The sequence below is a fragment of the Panicum hallii genome, chromosome 9 (assembly GCF_002211085.1).
Source record: "Panicum hallii strain FIL2 chromosome 9, PHallii_v3.1, whole genome shotgun sequence".
Lineage (NCBI taxonomy): Eukaryota > Viridiplantae > Streptophyta > Magnoliopsida > Poales > Poaceae > Panicum > Panicum hallii.
This window is the reverse complement of record NC_038050.1, coordinates 64,260,463-64,281,757: the sequence shown is the minus strand read 5'-3', so window position 1 is coordinate 64,281,757 and position 21,295 is coordinate 64,260,463. Positions and strand designations below refer to the sequence as shown.

At 46.6% G+C, this 21,295-nt stretch overlaps 2 protein-coding genes across 2 annotated transcripts; both read left to right on the top strand.

Moving 5' to 3' along the window:
• The first annotated feature begins 10,747 nt into the window (after nucleotides 1-10,747).
• Nucleotides 10,748-13,219, top strand: LOC112876440 (COBRA-like protein 7). Its single transcript, XM_025940560.1, has one exon. It carries the CDS (start codon nucleotides 10,858-10,860, stop codon nucleotides 12,859-12,861), a length of 2,004 nt encoding a protein of 667 aa, XP_025796345.1. The 5' UTR covers nucleotides 10,748-10,857; the 3' UTR covers nucleotides 12,862-13,219.
• A 2,565-nt stretch (nucleotides 13,220-15,784) lies between these two features.
• On the top strand, nucleotides 15,785-21,264 carry LOC112876628 (pentatricopeptide repeat-containing protein At5g50990-like). The gene is made up of 6 exons (XM_025940771.1): nucleotides 15,785-16,144; nucleotides 16,799-18,647; nucleotides 19,196-19,259; nucleotides 19,502-19,770; nucleotides 20,255-20,460; nucleotides 20,794-21,264. The coding sequence occupies exons 2-6, from the start codon at nucleotides 16,984-16,986 to the stop codon at nucleotides 21,000-21,002; spliced, it is 2,412 nt and encodes an 803-aa protein (XP_025796556.1). The 5' UTR covers nucleotides 15,785-16,144; nucleotides 16,799-16,983; the 3' UTR covers nucleotides 21,003-21,264.
• Nucleotides 21,265-21,295: the final 31 nt, after the last annotated feature.

Sequence of the window (21,295 nt, the reverse complement as noted above, 5' to 3'; positions counted from 1 at the left end):
GCAAGATATAATACAGATAGTTATAGATTGTAGTGTAAATAAAATAATGGGATATGTCCGGGGCTTGCCTTTACTGGTGGGACTGAAGTCAGAAATGTTAATATCTTCCGAACTTTGGTTCGGGGCTTCTGATATTCCCTTGGTGACATTCCTTTGGTCTTCAGGAACATCTTCCGTAGACTCCGGGGAGATCTCGCAGGTACCGTTACCGAACGTAGTCGTATCTACATGCAATGCAACATTTCATTCAAAGTGTGCACATAACACTACTTTACTTCCCAATACAATTGCAATTTAGCATTCATATAACACACTATTCACCTAACACGCAAAAAGATCTGAAACTAAACTTAGATAGAGCTTTAAGAGGACATCTAATTATGATCGGCTACTTGCTGAAGATTGCAACAGAGCCGATTGGAAACAATGAGGGTTTAGCCGATGGAATGGTGCGTCGATTTCCTAGGTGATCGATAAAAGCATCGATTACCCTGGCAGAAGGATGATTCCTAAAACAGTTGTCTTAACTGAGATGTGCTTAAGTGTTACTCTAGGTAACTAAGTGTGGTTATATCGACTTGATTACGTCAACACAACAATTGAGTGACGTATATCCAATCTTTCAGTCGATAAATCGACTGATAGGAGTATGTAGATAAGGAAACGGAAACTAAGGATCGATCGGCCGTGTTTGACTGATACGAAAAACGACTAGAATCGGCTTGGGTCGGCCGATGGCAAGAACCCTAAGATTGTGTGTGCACTTTAAATTGATCAGCTGCGTGGCAGTTGAGGTAGGACAGGACAACAGAAGTATTACTGGCAGTAGCCGATATTAGAAAGATAACAACCGTTTCAGTTAACCAGCCGATGGTAGAAACATATCAAAAGAAATGTATCGGCTGACAGCTGTTACGCAGAAACATCCTAGACTCAAGGAAAAGGGTGCTTAGCGGCTGAGCTAATAGCCGACACTGAAGCACAGCTACAGAGATGTATCAGCTAAGCAGCAGATATACCTGAACTAACAAGGATCTTTATACGACATGGAACTCAAGGAAATAGCAATTAAGACGAGGACAGTGTCTTGATGGTAGGGATATGAATGTTTGTGTGATGGATTAACTAATTATCACACTTTTCCACTTGAAACACACATTTTATAATCTATACCTAGCTACAACACATGCATAACACAAAAGACACAAATCAAGCATACATTTCCTAATATTTAACCTAGACTACAAATCAAGGCTTTTAATTCAAGAGCACAACATAAAACTTGTAGAGTTTGACTTAGGGTTTCAAACAAAACTGATTTTACATTTTTATGAACTTCTTACGAAAATCTATAAAATGTAGAAGTTCATCGATTTGAAATACAGAAAGCTTTGGAAATTTTACAAAGAACACCCTAGAACTTTCTAAAACATAGCAATCAAGTCCCTGGTCCAGAAAAACAGATAACAGAAAGTTAACGACGATATCTCGACAAAGGAATTGCCGGCATTAGAAAGATTCATTGGATTAGGGCAAACCTTGGGGTAGACTTAGTCGTGGAGAAGAATACGCGGAAAGTAAATTCCCGCGGTGAATAGGATTGGCGACGATAAGATGAGCTCGACGATGACGAGATCCTGAGGATGACGAAGAAGTTTGTCGGGGATGGTTGCCGTGGGTGGAAGATGGCCTGTTGTCTTGTACACGCACGCGCTTGCTGAATCGAGTCGAGCCGGTCACCGGTAGAGCACTCTCGCTCGTATCCGTGGACGTGCTAGTCCAAATCCGTCCGGACCTTCGCTTTCGCCTCGCCGCGCCACACTCACCCTCTTTGCCTCGACTTCCGCACGGATGAAGGGAACTCGCCGTGCGTGGCTCCTCCGAGCTCATTGCACCCGGTCGCCACCTCCGCGTTGCCGCCTTTCCTTTCGGCTCGCCGCTCCTCGTGCATCTCATGAGCGAGCGAGCTCGCATCCTTCCTTTCAATTCGTCGGTCTTCGTCGGGCGTGCTCCATTGATGGCGGTGCCCCTGAACTGGCGACCGCCTCCTCCCCGTGCTTGCTAGCGTCGGCGCCGGCCTGATGATTGGGTTCGCGTCCCTGAATAACAGCCGCCATCGTCACTCCTGCACTATCACCGACAGCCTCGCCGACACTCCCACATACGTGTGCCTGCGCGTTCCCGCATTCGCGAACTCCGCGCTCAAGCTCGCGCAGACCGTTCCACAACGTGCCGCCGGTCTCGCATCCGCACACGCACGCCTGCACGTCGTCGTCCTGCTCGGCCTCCACTCCACCTGCGCGCGCTCGTTCGCGCCACGGCCGTATCCTCACCGGCTCCCTGTGTCTGCGCTCACCGGCTCAGTTCACGCCGCTCGCTCGGGCCGCTCCTGCTCTGCCGCGCTGACGCCCGCAGCTGCGCGCGTCCGCCTGCCTGGGACCCGCCAGCCCGCGCGCCTCCGGTCTTGCGCCGCACTACCGCACGCCGCCAGCGACAGCCACTCGCCCACGCGCCTTAGCTCCGCCAATGCCGCGCGCTGCCACACCTCCACATGGGCCGAGCCGTTGCGCCAACGTCTGCTACCTGGAGCCGCGCCGCTCCTGCGCTCCACCCGCGCGCCTCCCGAGCGGCGCGCATCCACGCCCGCCTCGCTCTGGCGCCACCGCGCTTCCACGCCAGGCCGCCCAGCCACGCGCACCGCTTGGGACCGCCGGCTCCTCGCCGCCAGCCGCGCCGAGCTGCCTGCCTGCGCACGCCCGCGAGCCGAGCCAGCGCCGCTCCCTGGCTCCCGCGCGCCTGGGCCCGCCGCGCGCGCCCGCCAGCGCCCCGCCTGGGCCCGCAGCTCGCGCCGCTCCTCGGGCTCGCCCGCGTGGGGCCGCTGCCGCTGCGCGCCGGCCCCGCGCGCCCCGCACCGCCTGCTGCCGCCTGGGCCGGCCGCCGTCGCCTGCTGCGGTGGCTGCTACTGCCTGTGTTGAAGAGAGGAAGGGGATAGGTGTGCTGCCCGTGAGAGGAGGAAAAGAAGGAGACGGCAGGGAACAGATAAGGCAGAGGGAGAAGAAAAACAGAGAAGAAAGGGAATTGGAACTTCCCAAGGACTTAAGCGCAAAATCAGAAAATTGCAGGGACCTATTTGTAAAGTAAAATTTTCCATCGATCTAAAACCCGAATAAAGAAATGCCCAAAACGAAAGTTGGAGAGTTTTTCAAGCTCTACAACATTGCTTTAGGGCTCAAGTTCAAAAACTCAAAATTTATATTTTTATACGTGAAGTTTTGAATAAAAGTTGGATTTGTACTGTGTTTGTCCTAAAGAATGAAATTTTATAAAATTCAGGACCTAAATGCAAGCATTTATGACATGTCATAATGACGGGATAGAATCGTCATAATGATCGGATAGACATGTCATGATGACTTGCACTTTTTACACTTTAGCCCTGAGTAACCGTGAAAATTACTTTTGTAAATGAAACATTTGCATAAAAGGACTTGTACTTTTATAAAATTACATAAACACCCTTATTTTTACCATTTTACCCAAACTTTTTACCCACTTCAACAGATGCATTTCAAATGCAACTTTTGGATAAATATATATTTTTTTACAGGGAATAAAATATGAAAAACACGTTTGCAAAACCACCCTTTACTTATTTCGAAATTACCTCCCATCCAAACACATTTTGCAAAAACAACCCTAGGTTTTCTGTAATTACAAAAATACCCTTTTTTTACTTGCACTTTTAAGTTTTCAAAAGTTTCACATAAACACACACAAGCTTTACACCTAACAAACACATATTTCACACTAACAAATTATATGCCTAGCATTACAAATACACGAACTGTCACAAATACTTTAATATTTTAGCCATCGGTACTTGTTCTTCACTGCTACTCACGCAGAACATCAAGAAGATCAAGAAGTCAAGAACTGAGTACGCTCCATTGACGATGTCGGCGCAACACGCAGTCACCGGCGACCGTTCCCTGCGACCAAGACGTCCAGCATCCATCAGAAAAAGAAGAGCAGAGGTGTTCAAACCTCACCCACGGTCCCCAGGACAGGCCACGACGACGACTGCAGTTCGCAGGAAAAGAACTGGCAGCCCCCCACAGACAGGACTGTACATTCATCAACAACAAAGATTTGGCCTGAACAGATGAAGAAGATTAAGAACAGCAATTCCCGAGTTCAATTTGTCTATACATTCTTTCCTAATCTTGTCCTTGCATTGCTAATCCACAAACATGCAGGAATATTTCATTCTCCGGCCAACAAGAAAAACAAGATTGCTGCAAAGAGAAAGATCAGAGGCAAACTTTTCCCTGGTAATCCAGAAGGGCATCTGGTAAAGAACAATGACTACCAGTGCATAGTGAATCCAAACGGTCAAATGGTCTCTGTAAATTGCACCATCATGTGTAATTTTACATTTTACAAATGGATATTCAATCTTGAGACCCAATTTGATCCGGATATTATTATTATTTAATGTGTTTGTGTCTATGCAATCACTAGAACAACATACAGTACATAGTGGTCTGTTAGTTTTGCAATTTGCTACTTGTTGCAATTTTAACGACAATAATTCATCTTGATTAAGCACCAAATGTCATGCAACAATGCGCTTAATTCAAGCGAAATTATATGCAAAAAAACAAGTGTCACCTCATCATTTTGTACAATATAAAATTCTAAAATTTATATATTGGCCATACGCAAGGTAGTATCTTATTACTACTGCAGGATATATATACTCATCCTCAACGTGCATATCATATCAAAGTTTGGAATAATTAAAGGCTACACCTTCTCCAGTGATTACCTTAATTCATAAATCATATTGGCCCTACACAAGATAGTATCGTAATACTACTGCGGGATCTACACTATCATATAGTGACTATCCTCAACGTGTGTACCCAATTTTGAATACGAATTAAACAAGGTCTACACCAACATGGTGATTGTCAGGGATAGATCCCCTGGATACCGCAAGAAAGCTACCCGAGAGCTAAAAGAAGTCTGATTCCTATTAGGATTCCGATATAATCCTATTAGGACTCATATGCTGTAATCCAATTGGGACTCCTACCTTGTAATCCTACTAGAAATCCCGCCCCCTGGGATATATAAAGGAGGGCAGGGGTACCTAGATAGGCAGAGCAACTAGAAGAGCAATCAGAGCCACCAAGAGGGAGAGATCCAACAGAGAGCCGCCTACAGGCAGCTCAACACCCAAGCGCAGGGCGCAATATTCAACACCACCAAACAGGACGTAGGGTATTACGTTACTCTAGCGGCCCGAACCTGTCTAAATCTGTATCTTGTGTCCTTGCGTTCACCTTCAAGTTCCAGATCCGACGATCCCTCATCAAATAAACACCTACCTTAGGGTATCCCTAGGTAGGCCGACGGTAAAAACACCGACAGCTGGCGCCCACCGTGGGGCTGATCGTCGCGATCATTGGGCGAATTTGAAGGACCTCTTCATCAACATTAATCCACTCAAGGCGGCGGATTGCTACTTCATGCATATGCATCGGCGGATCGATTCATCGAGTTCGAGTTTGGATCCTTCAGCAAACGGCTACATCGACCTCGACTACTCGGCTCGACTTCACCTTGCACTGCAGCGTTGATGCACCACGGCCGCCGACCTCGATGATCCGGTTCAACTTCGGCTTGTGCCGCAATGTCCGCATGCAGTAGCGACGAGTTCGACTACTTCGACCTCGCGAGAAGGCTCGGCGGCCCGCCGCCGACTACTTTGACTACTCGTCTCGACTTGAAAACTAGTCGAGGGCGAGCCTCACAGCAACGACTACATCAACTACTCGTTTCGACTTGAAAACTAGTCAGAATCGACTCTGACTAGTCGAGCTTCATCAACAAACCGTTGCAGCTCCATCCACGAGCTCCACGGCTTCGTCGACATTCGTCCACGAATCAAGCTAAGTAACTTATACCTTTTCCGACTTGTTCTTCACAAGATCGGCTACCTTTTGGGGTATGCCTCTCGACGGGTATGAAACTCTCGGGGGCTACACCATGATCGGCTACCTGTCTGTGTACGTCTCTCGATGGGCATTGAAACCCTCCAAAGCTACACTTCGTCGACTACTTATCCGTGTACTACTCTCGATGGGCAATGAAACCCTCCAGAGCTACACTTTGTCGATTGCTTTTGCGCGCAGCGCATCCTATTTGTCGCATGGCGACTACTTTCCGCTCGTTGTCTCCTCTTAACGGTCGCTAATCTACTCGAGTAGCAAATGCCTTAATCCGTGAAACCTCGAGTCCCTAGTCATGACCTAAGCGACCCGTCCTGTATGAGCGAAGGCAGGAGACCTAAGCGTCTCGTACATGATATGAGCGAAGGTAAGAGACCTAAGCAACTCGTACATGATATGAGCGAAGGCCGTAAGACCTAAGCGACTCGTACATGCTATGGGCGAAGTCTAAACTGGGACCGAGTGAACGTAAAGGGTGGACTACTCGGGAGATTTAAATGGCCTAAGAAAAAAGAGCTCGACACAGCAAATTTCACACCGAATAAATTTTGGTGTCTTTTTCACATTATTACTGAGTCCTACTCGGTATCTTTGCATTATGCTACATAATGTATGCATTATCTTTTTTCAGATCGAGCTTCGGCAACAACCCTTCAGGCAGCAAGGCGTGCCATCACGGTTCCGCCAGTTCCCAGGCTCGGGGGCTGGACGATGCACACTACTCGACATGGCTCCTTCGGCTCTCCTGGCTCGTAAGCTCGGGGGCTGGACGCTGCAAAACTACTCGAAGATGACTCATATGAAGACTGAGAGTGCAGAAGAAACCTTAAGTCACCACGCGGTTAAATAAACCAGCGGGAGGTGAAGAGTTTCACTGTGCAGAAGGCGAAGAGTAACACCAAAGCCACGATTCTTGGATCCTTTTTCCAAAGTTTAGATTTGGATTCAAGACTCGGGGGCTGTGGGATACGTGGCATCGACTACTTATTTTTTCGAAAGTACTCGAAGAGTAAGCAAAGAAGACTCAAGACTAATTTGACCTTCAGCCTGATTCTTCGATTCAACCTAAGGCTCGGGGGCTACTCCATATGGAGTGCGATTATTCATCGCACCCCATACAAAAGAAGGAATTCGGGGCATGAGCACCTCATAGCTTCGATGCAGCTAAAAGAATACTCGAAGAGGAATTTCAAGACGGAGCTTCGAAAGAAGTCGAAGACTGCTTCAGAAGTACTCGAAGAGCCTGCAGTACTCAGCTATGAAGAGCTCGGGGGCTTGTCAGGGATAGATCCCCTAGGTACCGCAAGAAATCTACCCGAGAGCTAAAAGAAGTCTGATTCCTACTAGGATTCCGCTGTAATCCTATTAGGACTCATATGCTGTAATCCAATTGGGACTCCTACCTTGTAATCCTACTAGAAATCCCGCCCCCTGGGATATATAAAGGAGGGCAGGGGTACCTAGATAGGCAGAGCAACTAGAAGAGCAATTAGAGCCACCAAGAGGGAGAGATCCAACAGAGAGCCGCCTACAGGCAGCTCAACACCCAAGCGCAGGGCGCAATATTCAACACCACCAAACAGGACGTAGGGTATTACGCTACTCTAGCGGCCCGAACCTGTCTAAATCTGTGTCTTGTGTCCTTGCGTTCACCTTCAAGTTCCAGATCCGGCGATCCCTCATCAAATAAACACCTACCTTAGGGTATCCCTAGGTAGGCCGACGATAAAAACACCGACAGTGATTACTCCTAATAACCACCTCTACTAGTATAACATATATGAGTGGAGTCTAAGGCATCTATTGCGATCATGTCAAACTATGCCAATAGAAACGAGTTTATCGTCCACTAATGTGAGGTCTACACCACCATTTAGGTGACTATCTTTGATGTGTTAAATTGCAAGTACATAATGATAGAGTTGGTATCTAGATGATGAGTATCATTCACCTTTGATATATAATAGCAGCTATTTTATCGCCTATTAACTTTGAGGTCCACACACTACACGTAGATCAAGTAGCTTTTTGGATCTATAAAATTTTGCATATATCTATTCAAGACTCATCTTGAATTCAAAGTTTAAAGCATTCATCTTTGCTTAGTTAAATAGAAGAAATAGTGCAACATATTTTGCAGACTATCTTCATTCAAATAAGCAGAGCCTATATTTTAACAATGATCCTTGCATCGTCTATTCATTGTAGAATAGAGTTCAAAATAATAGTTGTGACTTTTTGCCACTTATTAATTATTGGATGGTCCACTTATAATCAAGTATCAACTTGGTTAAGAAATATGCACATCGAGATAAATTAATTAGATACATGATCAACTCATGTAGGACATTACTAATATTTCCAAAATAGGTTTTTTTCTTAAACTCGCATTGAATGGGATTAATTATCTAGTACAGAAACTAGATATGATATTATTAGGATGCTCATGACACCATTGTCACCATAGCTCCACCCAAAAGAAGTGCTAACCCATTCCTAAAATAACCACACATGCAACATAGTGTGTTCCGTCTACTCATTTCTTTTAAAAAAAGATGAGCATTCAAAGGAGAAGGTTCATAAACTTTTACAATTTTCATCGAAATTGCTAACGAAGAATGTAATATTGCCTAAAATATAAGCAATTGTTTACTTAGTCATTTATCATAATTTTAAGTTAAATGGTAATTTACAAAGTAATGGATCTCTAAAATACATATGTCAATAATGGCAAGTCTCACATTGTTCCAAAGGTGTGGTTGTACAGCTTACATAGATACCAAATTAAATATTTGGATGAATTATTCCTCCAAACCATTGGAGATAGTCGAGTTTAAGGGAATAAGTTTGAAGTTCATGAGACCCACAAAAATCTCCATATTATCCTGGAATTAACATTAGTTGAATATTATACTACTACGCATAGTATATTGTCCATCATAGATATCATATAATTAAACATGATATTCATATCTTGTATAAGTTAAAATTTATACTAAAATTAATTTGGGATCCAACCAGATAGAATGTGAGGTTATTCGAATATGATCCACAGATCATGTGATTGATCTCCAAACTTGCTTATGATTTTTTTCTTTCGAGATTTCCCATATGAGTTTACGACGAGATAATAATCTATATATGCCATATCATTTTCTTCTATTTTTCATTGAATTTTAAAGGAGTTTTAATGACATATTAACGTACAATTTGGTTTCTTCTCTGATTTTTCCCACATATTTTTTGGAGGAGTTTTTACCATACAATAATGAAGGATGTTTGAACAAAGATTACATGAAGTATATAAGGAGGGGGGTGTTAGAATTAAGTTTGTTAGTGATTAGTTAGTTTGCACCTCTTCATAGAAAGACACATCTTGATAGATAAAGAGGAGCTTTCACGAAAGGGTCTGAACCTTCCATGAAGGGGCCATGGACGCCTGAAGCCTGAAGGGACGTGTTCTTTGAACACACCCTTTCATCGTATATAAATATGTAATCATAATATCCATTCAATCAATTAATAAATCATTTATTGATTCCATTATACTCTCTACTTCCTACTTTTAGCACCAATAATCATCCCACGTTGCAACGGTGCCCACCAGCGCCAATCGCGGAGCCATGAACGTGAGCTCACGTCTCCATGTCACGATGTCGACTAATAAAGGAAATAGGCATATATATAGAAAAAAACCCTGCTAATTGGAGACCAAATGATCGTCTTTCAGAATGTCTATGGAGAATCGATCAACTCGTGTATGTGAAGCCACTGGCACGTCCCTGGCGACCGGCAGCCGCGGCGTCGCGTGCCTACGACGTCAGCGTACCTGCACCCAGCAAACACACGCATTGGAGTGGACTGGACACGTTCTTCCGAGGGTTGCCGCACCGAGTCAAGCCACGGTGGTAGATTACGCCAATGCGAAAGGGGGCCTGAAAGCAACATGGTACGATTTTTTCTGAAGATGAGAGGCAACATGGTATGGTAACAGACCGTGTCTGTAGCCATCCGATTTGTTTCCAGGAACTGGCTCGATCTCTTACCAAGTCCGCGTCCATCAACTCGTGTTCGCTGGAAACGTCGTGCTCCGCAGTCTCTTCTGCATCACCATGGATCCTGGACCGACCGATCCGTCAGCGGCCAGCCTCTCCTTTTTTCTCCTTCACAAACTTCACATGTCGCAAGCGCCGCAGCCCACGGCCCGGTCCCCAAGCCTGCCATACAGAACGCCTCCTCGGCACATGCGCGGGGCCCACGCAACACAAGAGACAGAAGCACCCATCCGCCGCCGTCCCCCGACCGTACACGCCAGAATCGGACGGCCCACCGCGCATCCTGCCCGCCACCGCGGCGGAGCCGCTGCCCGTACCGGCGGGCGGAACCCTACCGTTTCCACAGTCCCCGCCTCTCCGCGTCCGCTGCGTCACTACCAGCTGGGCCCGAGCCCACGCGCCGCCGACTAATCAACGTCAACCCACGCTCCTCCCCTCACCTGGACGGTGGACCCCACTCTCCCCCGACGTCGTCTCGTTCTCCTCTCCGGCCGGCGTCGCTTTCCACGCCCTTTTGTTCAAACCCCGATCATTTTCTGCAATTTTTTTGGGTAATAAACAGCACGGAGACGGAGGAAGCAGCAGCCAAGCTACGCACGCCGCTCCCCCAGTTCAAACCCACCAGGCCACCACCTCCTCCCCCCCCCCCCCCCCCCCGCGTCTCCCCGTCGCCCCCCAGCTGTGCACGCGCTTTCCGATCGCTTCATCTACCTCGCCACCCCGCTCCCGCCCAGCGCCAGCTCCCAGTCGCCAGCCCACCGCGCGCGCGCTCTCCCGATCCAGCGATGGCTGCCTCCGCAGCTCCCCAGGTCGTGGTCCTCGGGTTCCTCCTGCTCGCGGGGCTCGCGGCGGCGCAGAGGGGGACGACGCCCGCGGCCGCCGCCCCCGCGCCCGACCCCGGCTGCAACGGCATCCAGCTCACCTACAACTTCCAGGGCCGCACCAAGATCCGCCCGTTCGTCAGCGACAGGAACAAGCAGCCCTACGCGTTCCGCGCCAACGCCACCGTGCTCAACTCCGGCACCCGCCCGCTCAAGTCGTGGGCGATACTCGTCGAGTTCGCCCATGGCGAGATCCTCGTCGGCGTCAACGGCGCCGTGCTCACGGGCAGCGGCGAGCTGCCGTACAACACCACGGAGGACGCCGGCAATGCTACCTCCTTCTCGGGGTACCCGCAGACGGAGCTCCTCACGCCCATCGCCACCGCCGGCGACCTCTCGCAGATCCAGGCCTCCGTCGGTATCGTCGGCACGCTCTTCGCCGGGCCCGGCCCGTTCGTGCCGCTCCCCACCAAGCTGTCGCTGGACAACCCGGATTACCGCTGCCCGGCGGCGAGAAACGTCACCGCGGGGATCCTGTCCACGTGCTGCGTCCTCAAGCCGGAGGCCGAGGCCAACGCCACGGTCATCGACGCCAACGCCACCGATCCGACCAAGAACTTCCTCACGCGCGGCACCGGCGACCTCGTCATCACCTACGACGTGCTCCAGGCGTACCCCTCCAGCTACCTCGCGCTCGTCACGCTCGAGAACAACGCTAAGCTTGGCCGCCTCGACAATTGGCGGCTGTCGTGGGAGTGGCGGCGCGGGGAGTTCATCTACTCCATGAAGGGCGCTCACACGTCGGAGGTGGACACTTCCGGCTGCATCTATGGGGCGCAGGGGCAGTACTACCAGAGCCTTGATTTCTCTCAGGTGCTCAATTGCGACCGCAAGCCGGTGATCCTTGACCTGCCGCTGTCCCGGTACAATGACACCCAGATTGGAAAGATTGACAACTGCTGCAGGAATGGCACAATCCTGCCCAAGTCCATGGATGAGAAGCAGTCCAAATCGGCGTTCCAAATGCAGGTGTTCAAGATGCCACCGGATCTGAACCGGACCAAGCTGTTCCCCCCTGCCAATTTCAAGATCGCTGGCGCATCATCGCTGAACCCAGACTATACCTGCGGCCAGCCAGTGCGTGTCAGCCCAACGGCATTCCCAGACCCAAGCGGGCTTGACTCGACGACACTGGCTATGGCGACATGGCAGGTGGTGTGCAACATTACCAGAACTAAGGGGGCCAAGCCCAAGTGCTGTGTGACCTTCTCAGCATACTACAATGACTCGGTGATCCCCTGCAACACTTGCGCTTGTGGGTGCCCTGCAAACAGGCGAGGGCCAACCTGCAGCACGACAGCGCAATCCATGCTCCTGCCACCGGAAGCGCTGCTTGTGCCGTTCGACAACCGGACACAGAAGGCGATGGCATGGGCTGAGCTGAAGCACTACAATGTGCCCCGCCCAATGCCTTGTGGTGATTTCTGCGGTGTGAGCATCAACTGGCACGTCTCGACAGATTACAACAAGGGCTGGAGTGCTCGAGTGACATTGTTCAATTGGGAGGATGTTGACATGGCCAATTGGTTTGCCGCCATTGTCATGGACAAGGCGTATGATGGCTTTGAGAAGGCTTACTCTTTCAATGCCACTGCGGTGGGCAAGAACACCATCTTTATGCAGGGCCTGGAGGGGCTCAATTACCTTGTGAAGCAGACCAACATGAGTGGATCAGACTACCTTGTACCCGGGAAGCAACAGTCAGTCCTCTCGTTCACAAAGAAGCTGACCCCTGGGATCGACGTGGTGGCTGGGGATGGCTTCCCAACAAAGGTCTTCTTCAACGGCGACGAATGTGCCATGCCGCAAAGGATTCCTATGAGCAGCGGATTCAGGACCCGTCTCAGCAGTGCCTTTGCTTTGTTGTTGGTCCTTGCTGCTTCAGCTTTCCTATTGCTTCAGCAATGATCCACGGGCCTCTGATTCTTTTATTCTTTCAGGTGGTTTGATCGATGCCATTTGTAAGAAAGCCTTTTTGTTTCTGTTGATTTCTTAGTAGACCTTATTTAGCTGCTGTTTGTTAGTCGAATGGAGCAGCAATCGTGCAACAGTATGAATACTTGGATAGTGAGGAAAAAAGAGGCGAGGACACCCATTTGTTGCGGGTTTGCAACATTGGTTCCTCCCTCTGATGACATTTACATGTTTACACCAGATGAGTGATCTGTACATCTCTGATCTAGCTGTGTCTCGTTTGGTCTGTCATACGGAATTTACCATTTCTCACTTCTCACTTTGACTGTTAATAGAACCGTATGGCTGCTCATCTGATGGTGCTTTGATGCCTCTGTCAGGATTTCTCATCCGAGTTTGATGTACATAGTACTTGCACAGCCCCGTAGTTCGTGGCAGAGGGTACAAGTGTACAATATGTTGCTGTTGCATGTCCTGTGGAGAAACATTGGATGCTTCTCAGATGAGAGATAATGTCAAATCTATATGAATGGTTCGTGCTTCTTCTATTCAAAATTCGAAACATCTTTGGCGGACAATTGTTCGTTAAGGGGGACCACTCCAGGGTCACCACCAGGCTCCATTTCAAACTATCCGCAGCTTGCGCATTTTTTGCAACGTTCGTTTCTCGCTGTCAGGAGGGAACAAGCTGAAGCACCAATGAAACCCTCTGCTTTCTTCAAAGTCGAAAGCAACTTGCTGTGGTCATTTGTTTGCTTTTGCCAGTCATCTCCTGACACCAGGTCATACCCAGTCTATCTATGCTTTCGATCATCACCTACCATCCCATTCGGCCATTCCCACCTCGGAGGCTCGGATTTGGTCAAGGCACAGCGTGTATCCTCTGCACACGTAACGTATGGCCACCTCGACACCTCGTGCCTGAGACAACATAACTGGCACGCACCACCCTGCATTTTGTTATCCAGGCTGCTCATGCGAGGTCATGGAAGCCAACAAACACCGTGTTATCCAGGCTGCTCGTTGCTCGTGGTGACAAGGAAAGCTGAAATGTTCAAACCTGAAGAATCATATAGCGTGGGAGCGTGTCCCCACGGGCCACGGCACGGCGTTTGTATTGGTACCCATCATCATGTTGTAAAATACTAAAAAATGCAGATCTTTTTGGGGACTGAAAACCTTCCAGAAATCATGGTTGGCTTCCATTTCCAGACCCCCATTTCAAACCTGAGTCGTGCACCGAAGAATGATCTCAGGATATCCCCCCTGCAAATTATATAGTCTTGGATTCATGGACTAACATGCTAACACACTAGTACTAGTAGGAAAGAAAGTTAGGTACAAATAAAAATAAAGGCGAATTAGCCAAATATATCCCTCAACTTTGTCCTAAGAATCACTTCAGTCCCTGAAGTTTCAAATCGTCCATCCAAATCCTTTAAGTTTTCTTGTTCGGTCAGAATGGTTCCTGTGCTGATGTGGCACGCCACATGTTCATACCATGTTAGCTATGGGCATCCTTGAATGAGTTAGCATGTTGGCATTGTCTCGTTCACCTTTTGTTTAGTGAAATTAGAAATGATACTTGATGTGAACTCAATAGATTACGAGATGCCTACCATTTTATGAGGCTGCTTGAGAAGGAATGGGCAAATATAGTGGCATCATACTAATTCACATGCTGTATTATTGATTTTTTTATATGATATATCATTATATATTTCTTTCCAATCTGAAATATATTTGATGAACAATAATGTGATGTGTTAGCCTTCATATCTAAGATCTCAGCAAATGAAGATCGAATTGTATTTTATTAATTTTATATATTGCTACAACAGTCGTATGGAAAACAAGGTATAGAAAAGACAATTCAAATATGCTAACTAATCCATGAGCACTTAATGCTGACATGGCAAGAACATGTGGTATGACATGTCAACTTAGGGATCATTTTGATCTAGCAAGGAATTTTAAAGGATTTGGATGACCTATTTGATACTTCAAGGACTAACTTGAACCTTGGAGCAAAGTTTAGGGATGAGTTTGACTATTTTGCCAAAGATAAATGCAAAACGTGCCCTGGTTCATGAAGGGCATGATCTTTCCAACCCTGTGATATCATTGCTGCAAGCATAGCATCATTCAGTTGACTTTCTTCAGACTTACTTTTCCAGAGCACATGCAGGTGCGAGATGGATCTGCTCTCTACATACTATGGTACTAGCCTTCACGCGATCTCACATAAGCTGTACATCACCATTCACAGTTTGCGGTGAAGAACAGGTCGCTACGGCCTCCTGACCGTGCCGAGTAATTGATCCGTTCCTCGTTTGACCGAGCACAAAAACATGACGTGCAAGATTTTTACATCTGAACCTGATCTGGTACACAAGTGCAAGAACCTGTTAATGGGATGGAAAAAAACCTCAAAACAGACGTGCTAGGCGAATTCTTCCATTGCGGAGCTTCTGAAAGTACGCAGCTCTGATCTGTGATCGTATTGGAGACTGATTGTTTCTGTAGCTTTTTTTTTTAGAATTGTCCTCTTCAGTGTAAAGTAGTCAAAATGGGCCTATTCTTTCAGCAACTTTCGGGGAGGGGCCTAGCCCAGTGAGTGACAGGGGACCCAATGGGCTTATCCCCCATTGCCATTTTTCCCTGCCTACTTCGGTTCCATCGAAATCCAGCTCGGTAAGTCCATCATAAGAGCGAAAAAAACCGCAGGCCCAGATATTTTTTTTTAAAAAAAACCGCAGGCTCGACGATCCACACACGTGCGCAGCAGGCCGGAGCGCATCTGAGATTCTGACCCACGACGAAGCGGGGCCAAGGTCTGACACCATCGAGCGAGCCGAACCAACCGTTTCAAAGCGAGCGCTAAACCAGACGCCTCCACTCTAGTCTAAAGCACGCCGCCAGCAGGCACATTTCGCTTGCGGAAACGGAGCAGACCACAGCACCACCACCCCACGCCCGCGGTTCGGTTGATCCGCCAACACCGGGCGCCCGCCCCTTCCGCCCCCGGCCTCCGGTTCCCGAACCCCCACTCCTCCTCCCTCCTCTCCGCTCGCCACATCCGCCGCTCCTCCCCTCCACGCCTCCCACGCTCCCTCCCTCCCTCCGCGCCTTCGCATCCCCGCAAGGGATATACCTTCCGTGGCGTCCCCTGCTTCCTCCCCATCCTGTATTAGTGCGTCCCTGCCGCTTGGTTTGCTGGTCTCCCTGTGCTCTCTTGCCGTCGGTTTGGATCTTGGTCGCCTCGGCGGGTTCGCAGGTAGCTTCTTTCATCTTTCTTGGGAACCCATTGATGCGTTGTCTGGTTGTTTTTGGTTGGGGCATTTCGTCGAGCACCTGGGATGCGTGGCTCTTACTGCTGTGGAACTTTTGTTGTAGCCATGCTTGCTAGAATTTTTGTCTGGTTCCCTTGGTGTTCTGCACACATTATGGATGCTTATGTACTGCTTAGAGAGTTCAGTGGATGATTGCTGTTTTTACACCCTGGGTTCTACCGGGCCACATTTATTGGTGTCTTCTGCCCCCTACTTCTAGCGGCCCTCAGAGGAGTGTTGGTAGTACGCGTTAATTACACATGCTCTGCAGATTGGTGAGTTGCTGAGCATGCGATCGCTATAGACCGCAATATGTAAGATGCACAATTGCACATAGAGGAGCAAGACAAGGACTAGGTGTGAAATGATTTGGTCTAGCGTTGTCGATAACTACCAGGAGTATCTCAAATCATCTCATGTTACAGAAGCATGATTATTGGGCGCTGCTAATAAACAATCTCCATGAGATTCATGAGCGCAATGATGATAATTAGTTACCAGGAACCTGTGGCTGTTCCATGTGCAATATTCTTAATACTTTGTAGCTTTCATAAATTCGTTCAAAAGAATTGATAGCCATTTTGTTCGTTCATTTTCAGGATAGTCAACGAGCATAGAGTCCATGTTGCCTGATTACCTTAGTTGCTGCTATGCGATTTAAGGTGCTGTCCAAACCATTCTGGATAAATTAGGTTGCAGGAGGACTTTAAAAACTAGCTGCCCGGTGAAATTCAAAATTTTCTCCTGCGATCTAGTGAACTCACTTCGGAAACTTGTTTGCGCTATGTCCTACGCGAACTGTTTGAAGAAACATCCCTATAGAATTGTCTTTCCATATGCCAACTCCATCCTCAGAGCTTCTTTAGAGAAAGGCTATCCACAAAAGTCACTAAAGGACTATAGCACTTTGCTCCATTTCACTGCTTTCTGCCCTGATTACAGAACTTATGCTCTTCTTCTCAGAGCTTGTGCAAGATGCTCAGACCTCTATGCTGCCATGGAAATCCATTGTCATCTTACTAAAGTTGGGTTGCTATCTAATCGACATATTACACCTTCTCTGCTCAAGTTATATATTGCTCATGATCGCATGTTGGAAGCACGCGAACTGTTTTGGTCAGTGCTGGAGTGGAGTACCGATCCCTTCCATGGCAACCTGATGCTTATGGGATTCCTGAAGAGTGGACAGATAGATAAGGCATATCAGATTTTCAAGAGGATGCCTGTCAAGGATTTGGTCTCATGGAATTCAATGATTGCGGGTGCTGTAAGAAGCTCACACCTGAAAGATGCAATGAATCTTTTTAGCAGGCTGGTCAGTTCAGGTCTTGTGCCTGATGGCTTCTCATTCTCCTCAGTTCTGTCAGCATGTGCTCGTGCTGGTGCTCGGCAATATGGGGTGTGGGTGCATCAACTGATGACAGAATTGGTGGTGGAAACGAATCATATCATTAGCTCAGCACTTGTTGACATGTATGCCAAATGTGGAAGAATTGATGTGGCAACTGAGATATTCAATACAGTCAAGAGAAACCATATTTCTGTGTGGAATACAATGATTAGTGGCCTGGCAGCACATGGTCTTGGGTCCGACGTAGTGATTTTGTTCCGCAAGATGAAAAGTGAAGAAGTGGTTCCTGATGGGGTTACATTTGTTGCACTCTTGACAGCATGCAGCCACTGTGGCATGGTTGAAGAGGCTCGCCAATACTTCAAATCAATGACTACAGAGTATTCTATCACACCAGAGGTTGAACACTATGGTGCATTAGTGGATGCATTGTCACGAGCTGGATTGCTGGATGAAGCATACAACTTGGTAAGGTCGATGAATGTAAAGCCTGATGCTGTGATATGGAGGGCTTTACTTAGCGCCTGTCGCAGGTATCGCCAAACCAAATTAGGTGAGGTCACTGTTGAGCATGTGGCATGCTATAGCAGTGGGGATTATACCCTTCTTTCAAACATCTACTCATCAGCAAATAGATGGAATGATTCAGAGGAACTATGGAAACAGAGGAAACAAAAGAAAATCAGGAAGAGCAAAGGATTGAGTTGGGTTGAGTTAGGGGGAAGCACACACGAATTCAAAGCTGGTGATCGATCTCATCCTGATAGCAAGGATATATACCAAGTGCTGCATGGTTTATCTAAAAGAGCCAAGGTTGAAGGTTATGCTCCATTGACTGAACTAGTAACAAAAGATGTCTCAGAGGAGGAAAGAGAAGAAAACCTTACCTTCCACAGCGAGAAGTTGGCAGTGGCTTATAGTGTCCTTAAGACTGGTCCAGGGACAGAGATAATGGTGTCAAAGAATCTGCAGACTTGCAGTGACTGTCATGAATGGATGAAGATAATCTCAAAGGTACTTTGCCGTGTTATAGTTATGAGAGATAGAATTCGATTTCACCGGTTTGAAGGCGGATGCTGCTCCTGCAAGGATTATTGGTGACCTTTTTTCGGAGCAATAGAGATGTGATCTAGTTAATACTAAATGAGCCTACATGATCCAGTCACTTTCATCACATCGAGGCTTTGGTGCTATTGCTGCATAGCAATGACAAAATATTCCTAGGAGACATTTGGTTACCAGTTTAGCTGTCTGGCACATCTCCAAAGGGCTTGGCAACAGACACATGCATATTGTACACTCCTATGATGCATTGAAATGAAGCAATGCAAGTGATTAGTGAGATCAAGATCAAAATCTTCTCTGCTTGGTTCGTGTTTTCTGAGATATTCAGTGCTCTTATGTTTTCCAATTTGTGTCATGTAAAACTGTTCGCTGTCTTGTTTTGGACTTTTGGCTGATTGCTTGTGTTGATATGTGGTGCGATATATGTGATGGCTACCTCACTTATTTGGATGTTTCTCTTTCATTTCTCTTCCTGGATTAGTTATTGTTTTCCATAAAACTTATTGTTTGCTTATCATTTCAGGATTAACACTGAAGGGACATTTAATATTCAGTCAACTCGAGCTGTACTGAAGAATAGGACTAGCAATACCTTTGATGCCCCATCCACTCCATTTCTGCAATGTCCTTGTCTTCTATTTGCTGTGGGAACTTCCATCTACTAAAGAACTCAATAGGAAGCACTTGCAGTATCAAATTGCTTAAATACCATAGCAGATCTATATATGAAACTTTATTCTCTATCAGAAGACATCAAAGTAGACCTCTTAGTACAACAGTACTAGCAAGAAGCACAAGAAAAGGGAGTAAGCAGTCATTTAGCAATAGCCGTCATTTGCATGGTGAATCAGTTGAATCATCTATTGAAGTGTTCAAGCAGTCAGAGCTTGAGCAGCTTAAATCGCTACATACCTACAATGTCGAGGAAAAGTTTTCTGGAGTCAAGACCGAATGGCCTGCAACTATCCTTGTTTTTGATATTGAAACTACTGGCTTCTCACGTCGTGAAGACAGAATTATTGAGTTTGCTGTTCGTGATCTTATGGGGGGGAAGAATAGCACTTTCCAGACACTCATAAATCCTGAGAAAGACGTGAAAAATACATATATTCATGGTATTAGCAACAACATGCTCAGCAGGCCTGATGTTCCAAGGTATGTTCATGCTTTGTTATGCCAGATATGCGAGGTATCATTCTTACTTCACTAGCAGTAAAGTGTGTTATGAAGTCCACTGTTGGACACTAAATTAGGACTGAAATTGAGACTGCTTTCTCTACCACCTGTATCCTTTGTTTATGTTTTTCTTTGCATGCTACATGTTCTAATGTCATTACTTTACTGTGATATTTTTGAAAATTGTTCCCAGTTTCCTTATGTTTACTTTTGGTACACGTGTTGATAACCATGAGATCAGGAAATAAGGCTGCTACATGATGTTCTGAAAATGCAGTAATTTGAAGAAAGAACTATGTTCTGGGATCAATCTCCCATGTTTTACTTCCTAGAAGCAATTTCCTGTTATGGTTAAACTTAATTTATTATCTATAATTTATAAAAAATATGACGACCCTTATTATTTTTATGCACTCCTTGATTTTTTTTAATAATCATGGATGTCTCGTGTATGACTATGCAGATTTGGAGAGCTTATCCCCATTCTGCTACAATATGTTTGGAGTCGTCAAATGGATGGTAAACCAGTTCTGTGGATTGCTCATAATGGACGTTCCTTTGATGTACCGTTTCTCATCTTTGAGTTCCGACGGTGTAAGGTAGAGATGCCTGGTGACTGGCTTTTTGTTGATACTCTTCCTATTGCAAGACAATTGGTTGATTCTGAGGGTATGCTCTCTTTTCAAGTTTACCATTTTCTTCGTAGACAAACTGTTCTGAAGAGCTTTCTTTTTCAGTAATAAATTAATGAAATACAGCAATGTAACTAGCAAGCTAAACCTAGTTGTGCTATTCTAGCTTCTTCTGTCTATAGTATTATAGTTTTGTGATTTAAGTGCTAGTGTGATTCAGTAAGATGCATCCGATCATCTGTAAGAAAGTATTTGAAGCATTTTATCTCTGGATCCTGTTGTGTGTTTATTGCAAGAACAAGAAAGCATATTATATTACCATAGAGCAGGTGACTAAATGTTAAATCTCTCTTTCACATTTGGTTTGCAGGGTCGAAACTCAGTTCTGTGTCATTGGAGAAGCTGAGAGAACGCTACAAGATTCCCCTCACAGGGAGCGCGCACCGTGCCATGCAGGATGTGACAACCCTATGTTATGTGCTTCAGAAGTTGACTTTTGAGCTGAAACTAACTGTTCCTCAGCTGCTGGAGAAGTCTTTCCGAGCATCAGATCTTCCGGCGACACGTCCTGAAAAATAACTGCATTTGCCTTGCAGGGAAGGAAAGACCGCCTGAAAGCCCTAGATTGTTCAATTGTTGTTGTATTATTGCAGAGATGTTATTCTGAGATCCCAACTCTGATTTCATTGATGCACCTTCTAACAACAGAATAAAGACAGCCTGATTGTCACTGATTCATATCAGTAGTACAGTAATCAGTATTACTGATACTCTGCCTTTGTAGGCTTGTATACATTACTGAATATTAATTAATTCGACATACATTTACTTGATTGCAAAATTACTTCTGTGTCCTGCCCAACCACGGAGAA